The following is a 17,512-nucleotide window of genomic DNA, read 5'->3' on the forward strand; positions in this document are numbered from 1 at the left end:
CTCTTGTATTCTTGGTCAGATTCTCTGTCCGCATCCATGATATGTGCTGCAAAAATTCTGATCAGATCCTAGAATCGGGTGAATCTTTGACACCACTAAAACAGGCAAGCCACTGGCAAGGCAGTGAATCCATAGCGAACATACATGACCTTGAAACTGTTTATACTTGAACTTCAGAACAACCTGAGTCGAGATACGGTAGAGCGGAGGTCTCTACCCAAATGCACTAGCCCCTAAGTCACGTGCCCCTTTCGGTACTTCTTTTATATTGATAAGTCACGGGAGTCCATTTTGCAATTGTGCAACTAGGCATTGATCTGCCAGAGAGGACCCTCAGAGCACACTTTTATAGTCACTGCGGCTAAAAGCAACAGTCACAGAGTTTTGGTCGCAGATTGTTGAGTCTCTGCCACAGGCTGACCATTGGTGTGTAGGAGGGGACTTCAACATGTTGGAGGACCCTTCTGACAGGATTGGAGGCAGCCATGCTACTGTGCATGGAGTGGAGTTAGCAGCTTGGGAGAGGTTTTGTTTGACTTTGAGGGTCTCGGATACATGGCAGCACTCTGGCTTTGTGAGGCCTCCAGAGAGTCTTGCTTTCTCTAGATCGGACCGCAGAGTGGGAGGAGTAAATCTATCGCGGATAGATTGCTTCTACACTAGTGATCACTTCAGTGACTTGGGGGGATCAGTGGGCATCCTGGCAGGGACATCCTTCTCGGACCATGCACCCGTGATCCTCACAGTGGCAGACAGGCAGAGGAGTGGGAGCACGATGCTTCGCATCCCAGAGCGGGTCTTGTTGGACTCAGCACTCAGAGAGCGGGCATAGGCTCTCTGGACAGAGGGCATGGACAGCCAGGCTCTTCCTGCAGACAGAGTGGCCTCAGGCCTAGCTCAGCTTAGCCATTTTTCTCTCCGGGAGTCTTTGGCTCGACGGGTTGCAGCGAGAGAGGAGCAGCGTCTCAGACGAGGCATTGCTTCACTACAGAGGATGCAGGAGCAGCATCCAGACAGTCCATGGTTGGAGGAGCAGTTACAACAGGCTTGACAGGAGCTTGCTTGCACAGAGGAGAGGCGTCATGAGTTTGCCTTTCACCGACAAGCATCTCAGTAAACTCAGGTGGGTGACAGAGTGACACGTGCTTTCTTTGAGACAGTGGGACCTCGGCACTCGCATGCCAAGGTCAATCAGTTGAGGAGACCCGATGGGTCAGTCGTTTGTGAGCCCAAGGATATGCGTGCGGTTGCTACTGACTTTTATCGTGAGTTACTGTCGGCTGAGCCCCAGTCAGAGCGGCAGGATGCATGCAGGGAGCAGGTTTGGGCACAGATGCCTTGTCTTGTGACAGAGGAGATGCGCCAGAGGCTAGAGCTGCCACTTCAGCTTGAGGAGCTGCACACGACTCTTAGGGCCCTTCCTCGTGGTAGCTGTCCAGGTGAGGATGGGTTGACTCCCAGCTTTTTCTTGGAGTATTGGGACCTACTTGGCCTAGATCTTTGCAGTGCCTTTCAGTACATTTTGCACACAGGAGTGATGCCTGATAGCATGAGTGAGGGCCTGATTTACCTCATTCCTAAGGAGGGTGGCTCCTTGGATGAGATTCGACAGTGGCGCCCCATCACCATCCTCAACTCAGCCTACAAAATTCTTGCCAAGGCTCTGAGTTTGAGGATTCAGCCACTTTTGGAGAGCCTTATACATGGGACTCGGACAGGTTTTGTCAAGGAACGCAGTATCCTTGACAACATCTTCACTTTTTGGGAGGCTTCTGCCTTGGCACGGCTCCGTGGGGAGGACCTTGTGATTCTTCTTCTCGATTTTGAGAAGGCATACGACAGAGTTGACTGGGACTTTCTAGAGGGCACTTTACGCAGGATGGGCTTCTCTGATGCTTGGATCAGAGGGGTGTCAGCTTTGTACAGACAGGCTCACAGTCAGGTGCTTTTCGCAGGAGGTAGAGGTGAGCGTTTCATGCTCACACGATCGGTCAGACAGGGTTGTCCTCTTGCCCCCTTCCTCTTTCTGTTCTATGCGGAGGCGATGAGCAGATTTTTGGTGTCACAGCAGGTTGGTCTGAGGGGCTTAGCACTCCCTATACGGGGAGATGAGCTTCTGGACGCTGAGTTTGCCGACGACTCAGCCTTGTACTTAGAGGGCCAGGAGGCCAATCTTCACAGATGTGAGCAGGCTTTAGAGACCTTCTTCTGTGCATCGGGCGCACTGATCAACTGGAGAAAGACAGTGGCTTTCTCGGTTGGCAGTGCTCCTGTGCCAGATTGGATGTCAGGAGAGGGTTTTAGATGGATTCACCCAGGGACTGCAGTTCGATACTTGGGTTGTCAGGTTGTCCGCTTCTCCTGTCCATCAAGAGAAAGCTGTTACATTGGAGCTCAGCACGCCTTTCGCTGGTTGGCAGAGTAGTAGTTGCCAATCAGGTGCTGTTGGCGACTATGTGGTACATCACTTCGTGCTGGATCTTCTCGAGTTCTTGTATCAGCCAGGTAGAGAGGCTGATCGGGAACTTCCTTTGGTCAGGTCGTGACACTCAGATTGCCCGAGCCAAGGTGGCTTGGTCGGTCATCACACTTCCTTGTTCTCAGGGAGGGCTTGGGATCATTGATCCAGCACAGCAGAGCAGAGCCCTTCTTGGGAAGTTCGTTGTCAGAGGACTTCTTCCAGGCGAGGAGCCCTGGAAGGAGTTCTTGCTGCAGAGGCTTCGTGCCAGGGTGCCTCAGTCAGGAGGCCCTTGGCAACCTTCGACCAGATGGATCTTTACAGAGATGCGCCGAGTTGGTTTGAGCAGGAGACTGGAGGACCGCTTCGCTGTGAGTTTGCTTCGATCTTGGGAGCTCTTACGACGTGGCCTAGAGCAGAGACAGCCGACGTGCATGGAGGAGCGCCTACGACAGCCCCTCGTCTGGAACGCCATGGTTAGCACTCAGAGAGGCCACTTGGTTGGGAGTCGGCCTCATGTTTCTTGGGGTCCCATGGCAGCAGGTCGAGCGCACTCTCTAGGTGACTGGCTAGAGTTCACAGGCTTGTCAGAGGTGCAGGGTCTCCAGCTGCAGGGCATGAGAGGGGTGCAGAGCATGTGTCGGGACATCTCAGAGTCAGTTCCAGCTGAGTGGCTCACGCCTCTCGAGCCAGTAGCACCCAGGTGGATGGGAGCCTTCACTCGACTGGAGGTTCTCATATCAGTCAGAGCCTGCTCAGAGACTGTCCCAGCCCTGTTCTTTGAGCTCCAGGGTGGGGGACGATTACAGCGAGTTGCAGTAGAGGCCCCGCAGGTAGCAGAGTGCTGTTTCCAGAGGATTCGAGTTGTGGGCATCTGTGGGAGGACTTGCGTCATAGACCCTGACCCAACAGCTCTTGAGACTGGACACTGGAGGCTATGGGCTTGGGAGTGTTGTCCACTGGCACGAGTACAGTGGGATCCTGGTGAGTGGCTATGGAGGGACCCCTTCTCTTCTGTAGACCGCCCAGGAGTCCCTTTCTTTCAGTACACTGTTCGGCTTGGACGTCATATACTTGCCGCACAGAGAGAGGCCCGCCCCACTGCAGCACGTCATTGGCAGGAGGAGGGCCTCACAGTCGATTTCTTGGCAGCCTTTTGGCAGAGGCTGTGGGACTCCAGACAGCCGAGGCGCGTCACTTTGTTTCAGTGGCTGGTTGCACACAGAGCCACAGCAGTAGGGAGCTGGCTTGTACATAGTGGTCTCTCGGCCACATGTGCAGCCTGTGACCAGTTAGTTGGTGGAGAGTCAGCGGCATTGTCTTTGGGACTGTCCCTCGGCCCAGCAGGTGTGGCTACGAGTTCTTCGGCTGATGCCTGCGCTCTCCACGGCTCGACAGTACACTTGGGGGGCAGCGGCTTGGTCCACAGAGCTTACTCCACAGGAGTGGTGCAGTGAGAGAGATGAGTGTTGGGAGCTCATCAGTGGCCTGACTCTTTGGTTCATCTGGTGGGCCCGCTGTTTTCGCATCTTTGAGGCTCGCCCTGTACCACCAGCAGAGACTATTCGTGACTTTTGGCTAGAGCTGATCCATACTCTCAGAGGACAGCTTGAGGGACTACAGTGTAGCTCCGACCGCATGCGAGAGCGCCGCGAGGCTTTCCTTGGACTCTGGCGCCCTGGGCCTTTCTTCACCATAGTCCAGGGGGTGCTCAGATGGCACTACTGTCCACCTGTGTGGCTCTTCCCTCCTCCCATTTCTTGATTTAGCCTCATTGTACATATGCTTCTTTTTTTCACTGGGTGTCTCCCCATCATTCTTGTTGTAGCCCTCTCTTGGAGAGGTGGATGTAGCCCTACGGGCAGTTCTCATTAACTAATAGAAGGATCTTTTTCTCGGAAAAAGAAAAAAGCAACAGTCACATCTTGAAGTTAGTCTCAGCAGCTTTGGACTACCAGAGCCACCTTTAGCAAGTGGACTGTCTTCTACAGTCTTAAGAGTCTCCCAATGGTGCACATAAAGTGGATAGACGGTTAGCAGCGGTTAACAAGCACACTAATGCTAATGGTTTTTTGAATCTACACAAGCTTGTGAGCTATAAACCATAATCGATGTAGCCTTAATTTGAACTTAACAACAAGGGGCATTAGAAATGGAAACATTCAGTGCAGAAAGACATCACAAGTACGTTCTGTTAGTAGTCTCATAATGCGATGGACTACGTCACAATCACACTGTACAATGAAGATTTTACCTGGGTTTCTTGAAGTTCAAGGGCCCAGGCAAGCCATTTGGTTTGTCCTCCAGCTTCAAATAGGTCCAAGAGGCCTGCTATAAGAAAAGCATAGTCGTCTGCAAAACCTGGAGCCATGGAGGGTCCCTTCCTAAAGCTCCTTCTTAGACGTTTGGTTGCATCATCATAAAGTTTCCCTTTTATGAAAGAGGATGCTCTTTCCGCAATGTGCAAATATTCAGTTAACTATGCAAAGACAACAAAGCAAACTTGATTACAAACATATCCATGCAGTAAAACCACGGGTATCTGCACAAAAGCTCTTACATTTGTTCCTACAACAGGAAAATGGTGTGAAATTCCCTTAGGCTCCACAGTCAACAGTTTTGAAGCCCGGGCAAACGCTGATATTGCAAGACCATTCCATGCAACAATAACCTACCAAAAGAGAGCAAATCCATCTAACAACATCGTAATAGACACCAGCTCCCTCATTTAAGTAAACTGTCACTCAAGCAGGAAAATAACTGTTTCTTGATATTATGATGTCTTTCAAGGGTAATGAAATTTCAAGTACCTTATCATCAAGGTGGGGGCGTGGTCTTTTTGATCTGTAATCGAAAAGATCTGTGCGACAAGATCCTAATAATGCAGCACAGTCTTCTACAGGTCTTTTAAAGGCTGCAGAAAGCTCCTCCAGCTCCATACGCTCAATAAGTACATTTTTCCCAACAAACTCTCCATGGGGATCACTAAGCCGAGCAAGATCACAATTTCCATTATGTTTGACATAGTAAAACTTCATGAAAGGCTCCGCATTTTCCTTGCCTAAAATGTCTTCAATCTTCATTGAAAGACAGTGAAAGTAAATTCATTGGTACGTCAGTTGATGCAGCTCATAATAAAACAAAGAAATACTCAAAGTCACCCCTGCTTGAAACATCTCAGAGATACAATACAGAACAGTGCCGGTGTTTTATTTGCTGACCTCTTGACTAGTCCACACATAGAAGGCACCCTCCTTTTTCCTTGCAAGTCCCTCTCTTTCTAAGCTGTCTGCATCCTCTGCTGAGTAAATACCTCCTTCAGGATCAAGCATGTCTCGCTTCAAGTAGTCCAAAACGTCCCGTGCCACATTCGCATAAACTGGAGTTTTTGTGATACATAGGGCATCCAAGTAAGCATTTACCAGCTGTCCTTGATCATAGAGCATTTTCTCAAAATGGGGTACTGTTAACAAAGGCAGACCAGAGGACTGTTAAATTACAGATCATGTATAGGTGAGACAGCTTCTATTAGTTTGAGAAACAGTTCAAGCCCCTCAAAACATCAAATATTTAAAAGTTTTACCCATTGCCAGAGACCAGACTTTCCATTTAGAAAACAAGATAAGAGAAGCACCCAAAAGATCATCCTCCAGAATGCCCTAAAGCTGCCACTGACTTATGAAGAAGTTACTTTGAGGAGATGACACTGATGAGGAATGGTTGCCAAGAGATTCTAAAAAGAGCACAATACCAATCTTGATAGCATGGGTGGGTCACTGCTAATGTATTCACAAGCTCTAGCAGAGAATATCAGAGATTCAGAATACATGATCCCATGAGAGACTATAATACATAAATAAAAAAAGTGAGACAATATCCCTCCCCTCTCCCACACGCACGTACGCACGCACACACGCACACACACACACACACGCTGCAAAAAAAAAAAAAAAAAAAGCCAAAAAAGGGAGATAGAAGGAAACCTACAACCAGAGCTCTCGTTATTGTACCATCTTTGATACTTCAGCTCTATCAAGATAACATACTTGGGTACCTGCATCTATATTTCGTGTTCACAATGAGACTTGTTTTCAACTAAATATTCTGCTGTGTTGTTGGCATCCTCCAAACATTGATACGTTTTTCTTTCTTCTGTCTCAGCTCTTCTGTTTATGTAGCATAAAACTAAAGCTGGAACCTCTAAACTAATTTCCAGTCTGGGTACTTGCCTGCGGACATTGATACGTTCTTTCTTTCTTTTCTCTCAACTCTTCTGTTGAAGTAGCTTAAAACTAAAGCTAAAACCTCTAAACTAACTTTCGCTTTGATTAAAATTAACTTGCAGTGAACAGCAATGGGTGACTTCTTCCATTACAGCATGATGGTACGTCATGAGCTGTTTCAGTACAGAAATCATTGCCCTAAGTGGTGATTGGTCACATAGCAGAAGGTAAAATAGACAATATACAAACAGTCCATGAGTTCATTATGTCATCTCTTTTGTTTCTTTCCTTCATGCCCCGTCTACACCCACTTAAGCCTTAAAGAGGGCTATAGGGTTTCCAGCTGCCAAAGACATTAAATTTCTTTCGCAAGGCTTTGCTGTCCACAAAGTGATAATTTAAAATCTTATCACCCTCCTACATTTCACTGTAAAGGAACTGACTAACTGTTCTTAGAAAATGATCCTGCCATTCAAGACCAAGGGCTCGGTCCAAATATAGCTTATGAACATATAATCTTAGGCAATATCACCCAATGAAGGGTCGTAAACAAAATGATTTGCGTGGTGTAGTTCACTGTTAAAGAAAAGGGACCAGTTTTCCAGAAATAGAAATTTTTTCGGTTAGTCAATTTCCATCTCAATTATCACTTCCAAGCAGTCCAAGCTTTCCTTGCAAGCCAAAGGAATCACATGTTATAACAGTGCATCCTCCTCCAATATTTATCTTTCATAACTAAAGCCTCATGCATCCCAACTTCCCTATCTCAGATTCCAGTTTTCAATTTTCAAAGAGTCCAAACAATGGTTTTGAAAACATAAAAGGACCTGCGCCTTAACACATACTGTTTATTTCTGTTGTTCCATTTTGATTTGGCATAGTTAATGACCAACCAAAAAATTATCTGTAAGTGCACGCGGGTGGATGGCTTTTCCTGGGTTTTTTTTTGTTGCCGGGCCCCGGGGGGGGGGGGGGGGGGGGGGGGGGGGGGGGGGGGGGGGGGGGGCTTTTTTTCTTTTTCGGGGGCAGAGAGAGAGAGAGAGAGAGAGAGAGAGAGAGAGAGAGAGAGAGAGAGAGAGAAATTAAATGTTATATTAACGTCTTCAAAAGGCCAAAATGACCTATGAGACCAGAGCGTTACAATGGGGTGGATCTGATACAAAGTCAGAGTAACAAAATAAAATAAAATAAAATAAAATAAAATAAAATACTATGCAATCCTAAACTGGTTGGTGTGAACTAAGCAGCTAGTTGGGATAGCTAAATCACAAGTCACAAGAGATCCAGCATCGGTCACTGGCGGGTCTCATCAATCTCCTCCATGGTGAGCAGTCTGACCGGGCGTCGTTCATGTCGGGGCAAGGTTATCTGAATCCTCTGATGTAACCTCCGTCGATGGTGTGTAGTCCTCCGCAATCGTGGACGTCTGGATCTCCCCAACTCAATTGCTCAGTCGATCAGTGTGCCTCTAGTGTGAGGCGACAAGCTCTGCTGTGGTAGTAGCTCCTCCGGGTGTCCAATGTCTGCTCTAAAGAAGTCTCTGATGTGTCTCTGGGACTGGCTGGCCTCTCCTCTCATCAGCCTCTCTGTGTCTGCGCAGCTCGAGCAAAAACAAACCCAGGAATCTCTAATGGCACGTGGTACTGAAGCCTTGGCTCTAATGAGCCGCGAGATCATAGAGACTAGAGGCTTCTCCATGTCCCCCCACCCATCAGTGCGACATGTCCTCCCATGATGATCCAATGAAGGCCCCCATATCCCACCTCCATAGGGCAATACAGAAGCCATCAATGTGTCAAAGAGCCAGAGCTTCGTCCGAGGCTCCTGAAACTGAACCTGTAAACACATCCTCTCCAATCTACCCAATGCCGAATGGGCTCTGGTCAATCTAGTCTCGACTGCTCTCCTCAATGAAAAAGCTGGTCCACTAAAAACCACTCCAAGGTATGTGTAAGCATTTGTATACTCCACTCTCTCCTAGCCATATGTGAATGCGGGCGTTGACCTCCTGATCCAATGTGGGTCGTATTAAATACATGACCTTGGTTTTACCAAGGTTAACAAACAAACCACTTTCATGGGCAAACCTATGCAAAGCATCCAAGTGACGTTGCATCCCCTCTAGAGAGTTGGAGATCAACACAATATCATCAGCATATAACAATAGCGGAATCCATGTCCCTACCAGTGGTGCACCTCTACCACCATCTCTCTCAATGTAGTCAAAAACCTCATCCACATAATACCAAATAGGGTAGAAGAGAGCAGGCAGCCCTGCTTCACCCCAATAGTGGGGTGAACCAGTGTAGATGGACCCTCTAAGGTACGTACATGCCCTACTACTGATTTGTATAATGCCATGATCCCCCAAATGAGAGCTGTGGTACTCCCATCTCCTGTAATCTGCGCATCAATCTAGCTCTGGGTAGTGTGCCAAATGCTTTGCGGAAGTCCACAAAGCTACAATAGTTCCATCTCCCATGGGATCTACCCTCCTCGATGATGGCCCTTAGTGTCAAGATATGGTCAAGAGTAGAAAAACCTCTCCTGAACCCTGCCTGCCCAGCTGCACACATTCTCTCCCTCTCTGCCCATGTACTCAGCTGCTGCTCAAGAATGGATACGTACAACCGTGCCAATGCGTGTCCAATCATGATAGTGCGATAATTCCCAAGCTCCATAGAATCTCCCGACTTGAAGATAGGTACAATCGTAGATAGGCTCCAAGTATCAGGCAAGCCCTCACACATGGCACCGTTAAACATAATTGCTAGAAGCTCTGCTAGTACATCTCTGGCCTGTATGAAATGCTCAGCCACTAAGCCATCATGATCATATGCTCTCCCAGTTCTCATCCTGTCAATGGCCTTCTTCACCATCTCAGACGTAAGAAAAGCACATGTGCATGGGCATGGATCGGGGGGTTGGGGAGGGGCGATTGTCTAGAAACTGTGTACAAAGATGATGCATACTGACCCCAAGTCTCAGGAGAGGTAATGGCAAGGGGGGGGCTTCTCATAAAAGAGCCACCATGCCTCACGCGAGTCCTGACACAAGAATAGCTGGTATAGATCCTGCATTAGTCGAGCCAAAAATGCCCTCTTCTTCTGCCGTACTAGGCGTCGGAAGTCAATCTGTGACTGTCTGTGAGTGATGTCTCCAAAAAGCACCTCCCTCTGAAGTCTAGCTCTAGTCTGGCCGCATTCCTCATCATACTAGATGTTCTAAGGCATACTCCCAGAACGACGTCTCTAATTAGGCTGGGTGTGTGGGTATGCCTCTGCTATTGTATCATGTAATGTCTCTGTCAGTATAGTAGTAAGCTGCTCCAGAGGTCGCCCTGGCTCCTCAGTGGTAGGCGTCTGTAGATCCCGTCTATGTATACAGAATCCATCTCCCAAGTGAAGGTGTAGCAAGTAGGGGCTGCTACCTGTGGACTGTGTGCTACACTGCGCTGGAAAGAGATGGTCATCCACTGCCACCCCAACAGGTCTGGGCCCAACTATGAGATCTTGGATAGTAGAGATGATGCTCGGCTGTGCCATGATATAATCCACTGTGTTGGCTCCATGTTTGTGTGAAAAGCATGTGAATCCTCCCGTAGCGGGAAATCTCTGTAGGCCGTTCAAGATGGCCAATCCATGTGCAATCCCCATTTCTATCAACTGTTGTCCATACTCAATATGCTCCCCATCCTGTGATACTCTGGATAGGCCCGTCTCACCATCATCCAGCTCTTGAGCATCTTCTCTGAAGTATCATAAAATACTGTCTGATGATGGGCAATCCTAACATTGAAGTCCCCTAGAATGATAATGCCACCATCTCTAGAGAATTCCCATATGTCATCATCCAAAATAGAGAAGGCGGAATGTCCTCTCGGTGGCGCATATACTGACGTACTGGGGGAAAAGTAGCAAATAGCGATGTAGAGATATCTACCAGTCTCTGCTCTTGCTCTCAATCTCACCCACATGTACCTAGCTTGCTCATCCATGCGGGCTATATGTATGAGTGGCTGCAGCTCCTCCCTGAATAACACTGCCACTACTCCTGAACCCCGCCCTTTGTGCTCTGATCATGTCTCCAATCTACAGGCTGTCTCCCATCTGTATCCACTAATGTCAGGTATAGACTGCCCAGGGGCCTGATGTGTCTCAGAGTAAAAGATGATATCTCTCCCGGTAAAACTCTCCTCAAAAGCACCCACATCAAGACGCATAGATCCATTACAATTCCATGTAGCAACTTTGAGTGTGGTCCCATAGGCCTCACACCGTCATGTGGAGCGTAGCTACAATATCACCCCACTTCCATCTCGGTAAAAAGCAATCTTACCTTTTTCCCTTGCCGCTCTAATCTTTGGCATTACCTCTTGCATATGGGCGACCTGTGAGAGGGTAAGGTCATCCCCGAGAAGGATACCCGTCTTCTTAAGAGTTGGTCTCTTCTTCAAAAAGTCCTTCGCTTCCATGGAGGGAAAACGAAGGATGAACTTTCTTTCGAGTTTTCCCCCTTGCTCCCATTTTTCTTGTTGCCCACTCTCCAAGCCCTTGAGTGCATCGACTCATGCACCGCCATCAAAGCCATGATTCCTGTTACCTCTTCGTCTACATTTTCATTTTTTTTCCCGAGAAAAAGATCCTTCTATTAGTTATTGAAACTACCCTTGGGGCTACAACCACCTCCGCTAGAGAGGACTACAACAATCATAAGGGGGAGACTCTATTAGTGAAAAACAACATATGTACAATGAGGCTAAATCAAGAGATGGGAGGAGGAAAGAGCCACACAGGTGGGCAGTAGTGCCATCTCATCACACCCTGGACCATGGTGAAGAAAGGCCCAGGGCGTCAGAGTTGAAGGAAAGCCTCTCTGCGCTCCTGCATGCGATCGGAGCTGCCCTGGAGTCTCTCGAACTGTCCTCTAAGAGTATGGATCAGCTCTAGCCAAAGATCTCGAACAGTCTCTGCTGGTGGTACAGGGCGAGCCTCAAACATGCGGAAGCAACGGGCCCGCCACATGAACCAGAGTGTCAGGCCGCTGATGAGCTCCCAACACTCCTCTCTCTCACTGCACCACTCCTGTGGAGTAAGCTCTGTAGCAAGTTGGAGTGTAAGTCGACCCCCTTGCATCACTATCATCCAACTGGTGGAGGATAGCTCAAACTGAAGTTTCGGGCCCGTGAGAGTGGACCAAGCAACTGCCCCCCAAGTGTATTGTCATGCCGTGGATAGAGCTGGCATCAACCGAAGTACACGAAGCCGAACCTGTTGTACCAAAGGACAATCCCAAAGACAATGATGCTGACTGTCCACAGGATGGTCACAAGCTACGCATGCTGCCGGGAGACCACTATGTACTAGCCAGCTCCCAACTGCTTTAGCTCGATGTGCAACCAGCCACTTGAACAAAGTGACTCACCGCGGCTGTCAGGAGTCCCACAACCTCTTCCAAAAAGCTGACAAGAACTCAACTGTGAGACCCTCCTCCTACCAATGAGGTGTTGCAGCAGGACGAGCCTCTCACCGTGCTACAAGTATGTGTCGTCCCAGGCGAACAGTACACTGAAAGAAAGGGACACCTGGATAGTCGACTGAGGACAAAGGGTCCCTCCAAAACCACTCTCCACGATCCCACTGCACTCGTGCCAGTGGACAGCTCTCACAAGCCCACAGCCTCCAGCGGCCAGTCTCTAGAGCTGCAGGGTAACTATCTAAGACACAAGTCCTCCCACAGATGCCACAACTCGAATCCTCTGAAAACAGCACTCTGCCACCTGTGGGGCCTCTGCAGCAACTCAGTGTAAGCGACCCTCACCCTTTAGCTTGAAAAACAGGGAGGGTACAGTCTTTAAACAAACCCGAACTATGATGAGAACCTCCAGTCGCGTGAAGGCCCACATCCATCTAGGCGCTGCTAACTCGAGAGGTGTGAGCCACTCAACTCGTATTCTACATTTTTTGTCTTGAAGGCCCCAAATTCTCACATGTAGAGAGCGTACATGTCTTCTTTGCTCCTCTTCTAGTGTCAAGTTGATAATGGTGGGTGTGGATGTTGTTTCCTTGCTTTTTCCTTTCTTGGCAACCTCAATCCATTTCTCAGCCTCGTCTACTTTTTGTTGAGTCTTTGTAATAGCATCCACCTAAGAAGTCGTCATTTCTTTATGCCGCTCTTCCCCCTCTTTGATGGCTTGCATTTGCTCTTTGATTGTGTTGAGTTCTTCTATTACAAAGGGTTGACATTCTCCCTCTTCAAGCGTGTTTCATGATCATGCCTCAGCGAGCTCCTTCTTGAGTGACGCAATCTCTTCGTCTTGTGCCGTCACACAATCTCCCATTGCATTGATCTTGCTTTCTTGGGCCAAAACGTGATCTTTGAGCATTTTTATTGTCCCTAACAGGTGGCGGTTGATCTTATTAATGGTTTCGTCCATTTCCTCTTTGCACTTTTCAACTGCATCTTCTAAGGCGTCCGCCTTTTCATTCTGCTTCCTCATGTTTGGTCGTTTCCAAACACGAGGAAATTTTGCAACGGAAGGAGACCTACATGCACAAGTGCTTCCGGATTATACATACATGTTCTCCCACATTAAGCATACATGGTGAATATTTCCTACAATTTCTGCAAATTACACCAAAAGCCGGCCGGCTCGCTGCTGCTCCTACGCGTCCCCCCCCCCCCCCCCCGCGCCATAGCCCCTCCCCCCGCCTTCGCCCTCGCGCTGCCCCAGCTGTGCGCTGCCTGCCTGCCTACGCGCTGCCTACGCCCAGTCCAGCCAGGACGAAGCCCCGCCCGCTACAACCCCGCTTTTTCGTTGCCCGTTGCCCTCGTTGCTCCAGCCCCATTTCCTCACGCCCCCTCAGGAGATGCGCCAAAGGCTGGAGATGCCTCTTCAGCTTGAGGAGCTACACACGGCTCTTAGGGCCCTACCTCGTGCTAGCTGTCCAGGTGAGGATGGGCTGACTCCCAGTTTCTTCTTGGAGTACTGGGACCTGCTTGGCCCAGATCTTTGTAGTGCCTTTCAGTACATTCTGTACACAGGAGTGATGCCGGACAGCATGAGTGAGGGCCTGATTTACCTCATTCCAAAGGAGGGTGGCTCTTTGGATGAGATTCGACAGTGGCGCCACATCACCATCCTCAACTCAGCCTACAAAATTCTTGCCAAGGCTCTGAGTTTGAGGATTCAGCTACTTTTGGAGAGCCTTATACATGGGACTTAGACAAGTTTTGTCAAGGAACGCAGTATCCTTGACAACATCTTCACTTTCTGGGAGGCTTCTGCCCTGGCACGGCTCCGTGGGGAGGACCTTGTGATTCTTCTTCTCGATTTTGAGAAGGCATACGACAGAGTTGACTGGGACATTCTAGAGGGCACTCTACGCAGGATGGGCTTCTCAGATGCTTGGATCAGAGGGGTGTCAGCTTTGTACAGACAGGCTCACAGTCAGGTGCTTTTGGCAGGAGGTAGAGGGGAGCGCTTCATGCTCCACGTTCGGTCAGACAGGGTTGTCCCCTTGCCCCCTTTCTCTTTCTTATCTATGCAGAGGCGATGAGCAGATTTTCGGTGTCACAGCAGGTTGGTCTGAGGGGCCTTGCACTCCCTATACGGGGAGATGAGCTTTTGGACGTTGAGTTTGCCGACGACTCAGCCTTGTACTTAGAGGGCCAGGAGGCCAATCTACACAGATGTGAGCAGGCTTTGGCGCCTTCTGTTGTGCATCGGGCGCACTGATCAGCTGGAGAAAGCCTTCTGTTGTGCTCCTGTGCCAGATTGGATGTCAGGAGAGGGTTTTAGATGGATTCACCAAGAGACTGCAGTTCGATACTTGGGTTGTCAGGTTGGCCTAGACTTGTCCCCCGAGCAGCAGATTGCTCCGCTTCTCCTGTCCATCAGGAGAAAGCTGTTACATTGGAGCTCAGCACGCCTTTCGCTGGTTGGCAGAGTAGTAGTTGCCAATCAGGTGCTGTTGGCGACTATGTGGTACATCACTTCGTGCTGGATCTTCTCGAGTTCTTGTATCAGCCAGGTAGAGAGGCTGATCGGGAACTTCCTTTGGTCAGGTCGTGACACTCAGATTGCCCGAGCCAAGGTGGCTTGGTCGGTCATCACACTTCCTTGTTCTCAGGGAGGGCTTGGGATCATTGATCCAGCACAGCAGAGCAGAGCCCTTCTTGGGAAGTTCGTTGTCAGAGGACTTCTTCCAGGCGAGGAGCCCTGGAAGGAGTTCTTGCTGCAGAGGCTTCGTGCCAGGGTGCCTCAGTCAGGAGGCCCTTGGCAACCTTCAACTAGATGGATCTTTACAGAGTTGCGCCGAGTTGGTTTGAGAAGGAGACTGGAGGACCGATTAGCTGTGAGTCTGCTTCGATCTTGGGAGCTCCTACGGCGTGGCCTAGAGCAGAGACAGCTGCACGAAGAAGCGCCTACGGCAGCCCCTCGTCTAGAACCCCATGGTTAGCACTCAGAGAGGCCACTTGGTTGGGAGTCGGCCTCATGTTTCTTGGGATCCCATGGCAGCAGGTCCAACACGCTCTCTAGGTGACTGGCTACAGTTCACAGGTTTGTCAGAGGAGGTGCACGGTGCCCAGCTAGAGGGCATGAGAGGGGTGCAGAGCATGTGTCAGGACATCTCAGAGTCAGTTCCAGTTGAGTGGCTCACGCCTTTGGAGCCAGTAGCACCCCGGTGGATGGGAGCCTTCACACGACTGGAGGTTCTCATTTCAGTCAGGGCCTGCTCAGAGACTGTCCCAGCCCTGCTCTTCGAGCTTCAGGGTGGGGGACGTCTACAGCGAGTTGCAGTAGAGGCCCCGCAGGTAGCAGACTGCTGTTTCCAGAGGATCCGAGTTGTGGGCATCTATGGGAGGACTTGCGTCATAGACCCTGACCCAGCAGCTCTTGAGACTGGACACTGGAGGCTTTGGGCTTGGGAGTGTTGTCCACTGGCACGAGTACAGTGGGATCCTGGTGAGTGGCTATGGAGGGACCCTTTCTCTTCTGTAGACCGCCCAAGAGTCCCCTTCTTTCAGTACACTGTTCGGCTTGGACGTCACATACTTGCAGCACAGAGAGAGGCCCGCCCCGCTGCAGCACGTCATTGGCAGGAGAAGGGCCTCACAATCGAGTTCTTGGCAGCTTTTTGGCAGAGGCTGTGGGACTCCAGACAGCCGAGGCGCGTCACTTTGTTCCAGTGGCTGGTTGCACACAGAGCCACAGCAGTAAGGAGCTGGCTTGTGCATAGTGGTCTCTCGGCCGCATGTGCAGCCTGTGGCCAGTTGGTGGAGAGTCAGCGTCACTGTCTTTGGGACTGTCCCTCGGCCCAGCAGGTGTGGCTACGAGTTCTTCGGCTGATGCCTGCCCTCTCCACGGCTCGACAGTACACTTGGGGGGCAGCGGCTTGGTCCACCCTCACGGGCCCGGCACTACAGTTTGAGCTATCTTCCACCAGCCGGATGATAGTGATGCAGGGGGGGCGACCTACACTCCAGCCTGCTACAGAGCTTACTCCACAGGAGTGGTGCAATGAGATAGAGGAGTGTTGGGAGCTCATCAGTGGCCTAGCTCTCTGGTTCATCTGGCAGGCTCGCTGTTTTTGCATCTCTGAGGCTCGCCCTGTGCCACCAGCAGAGACTGTTCGTGACTTTTGGCTAGAGCTGACCAATACTCTCAGAAGACAGCTTGAGGGACTACAGAGCAGCTCCGACCGCATGCAGGAGCGCCGCGAGGCTTTCCTTCGACTTTGGCGCCCTGGGCCTTTCTACACCATAGTTCAGGGGGTGCTCAGATGGCAGTACTGTCCACCTGTGTGGCTCTTCCCTCCTCCCATTTCTTGATTTAGCCTCATTGTATGTATGTTGTTTTTTCATTGGGAGAGTCTCCCCATCATGTTTGTTGTAGCCCTCTCTTGCAGAGGTGGATGTAGCCCTATGGGCAGTTTTCAGTAACTAATAGAAGGATCTTTTTCTCGAAAAAAAACATTACACCAAAAGCCCGCCTTATGCAATTTTACCAAATTCTGCCAATTTATGCAATTCTCTCAATTTCGCCAATTTCTGCCGATTCTGTCATATATTGTTGTGCATGCGGTTTGGGTGGGGGACTACTGAAAGGAGAGCATGCCCAAGCAGCACGTCTACAACAGTGCGCAGCAGGGCCAGCAGCTAGGCACACAACAGGTCACGGCAACCGATGTGCCGCAAGCCAGGGCATCGCTCAGCAGGTCAGGGCAACGCTCGTAGACAGAGAAATGAAATGAAATATTCACGTCTTCAAAAGGCCAAAATGACCTATGAGACCAAAAGGTTACATGTGGTGAATCTAATACCAAGTCTGGATACAAAAAGTTCAAAGAATTGAAAAGAAAATATCAAGTATCTGCCATACTCAGTGTGCTCCTCATCCTGTGCTAATCTAGACAGGCCCATTTCTGTAATATCAAGCTCCCGCATCAACTCCTCTGAGGTATCATAGAATATTGTCTGGTAATGGGGAGTCCTAGCATTGAAATCCCCCAAGATAATAATGTCGCCATCTCTAGAAAACTCCCATATATCATTCCTCTTGTCCCAAAGTGATGACATGGCTACGGACAGCAGAAACCTTAATTTCTGCCAGAAACCCTAAAATTCCTGCAAACCCTAATTTCTGCCAGAAACCCTAATTTCCGAAAATCGCAAAGGTGGTATAAATTTTATTTTTAAAAAAAAAATTTGAGCGACGCAAATCTTGCTTTTTCTCTACGCAATGAGAAAGAGAGAGAATGCTTTTGCTTTCAAGTTTTGACTCTTTGTAAGAGAGAGAGAGAGAAGTTGCTTTTGATTTGAAGCTTTT

General features: G+C 49.5%; 1 protein-coding gene across 3 annotated transcripts in view; it reads right to left on the reverse strand.

The window, feature by feature from the left end:
• Positions 1-17,512, reverse strand: part of LOC147430184 (catalytics) — a 143,653-nt gene that overhangs the window by 19,567 nt on the left and 106,574 nt on the right. For all 3 annotated transcript variants that reach the window (XM_086494685.1, XM_086494686.1, XM_086494687.1), the window contains 4 exons: positions 5,680-5,921; positions 5,269-5,535; positions 5,019-5,129; positions 4,713-4,937 (listed from right to left, as the gene is read on the reverse strand). In XM_086494685.1, coding sequence (XP_086350811.1) covers positions 4,713-4,937; positions 5,019-5,129; positions 5,269-5,535; positions 5,680-5,921 — 845 coding nt within the window. The remainder of the gene's footprint in view (positions 1-4,712; positions 4,938-5,018; positions 5,130-5,268; positions 5,536-5,679; positions 5,922-17,512) is intronic.

This window comes from Adiantum capillus-veneris, chromosome 22 (genome assembly GCF_014529385.1).
Source record: "Adiantum capillus-veneris isolate H3 chromosome 22, ASM1452938v2, whole genome shotgun sequence".
Classification (NCBI taxonomy): Eukaryota; Viridiplantae; Streptophyta; class Polypodiopsida; order Polypodiales; family Pteridaceae; genus Adiantum; species Adiantum capillus-veneris.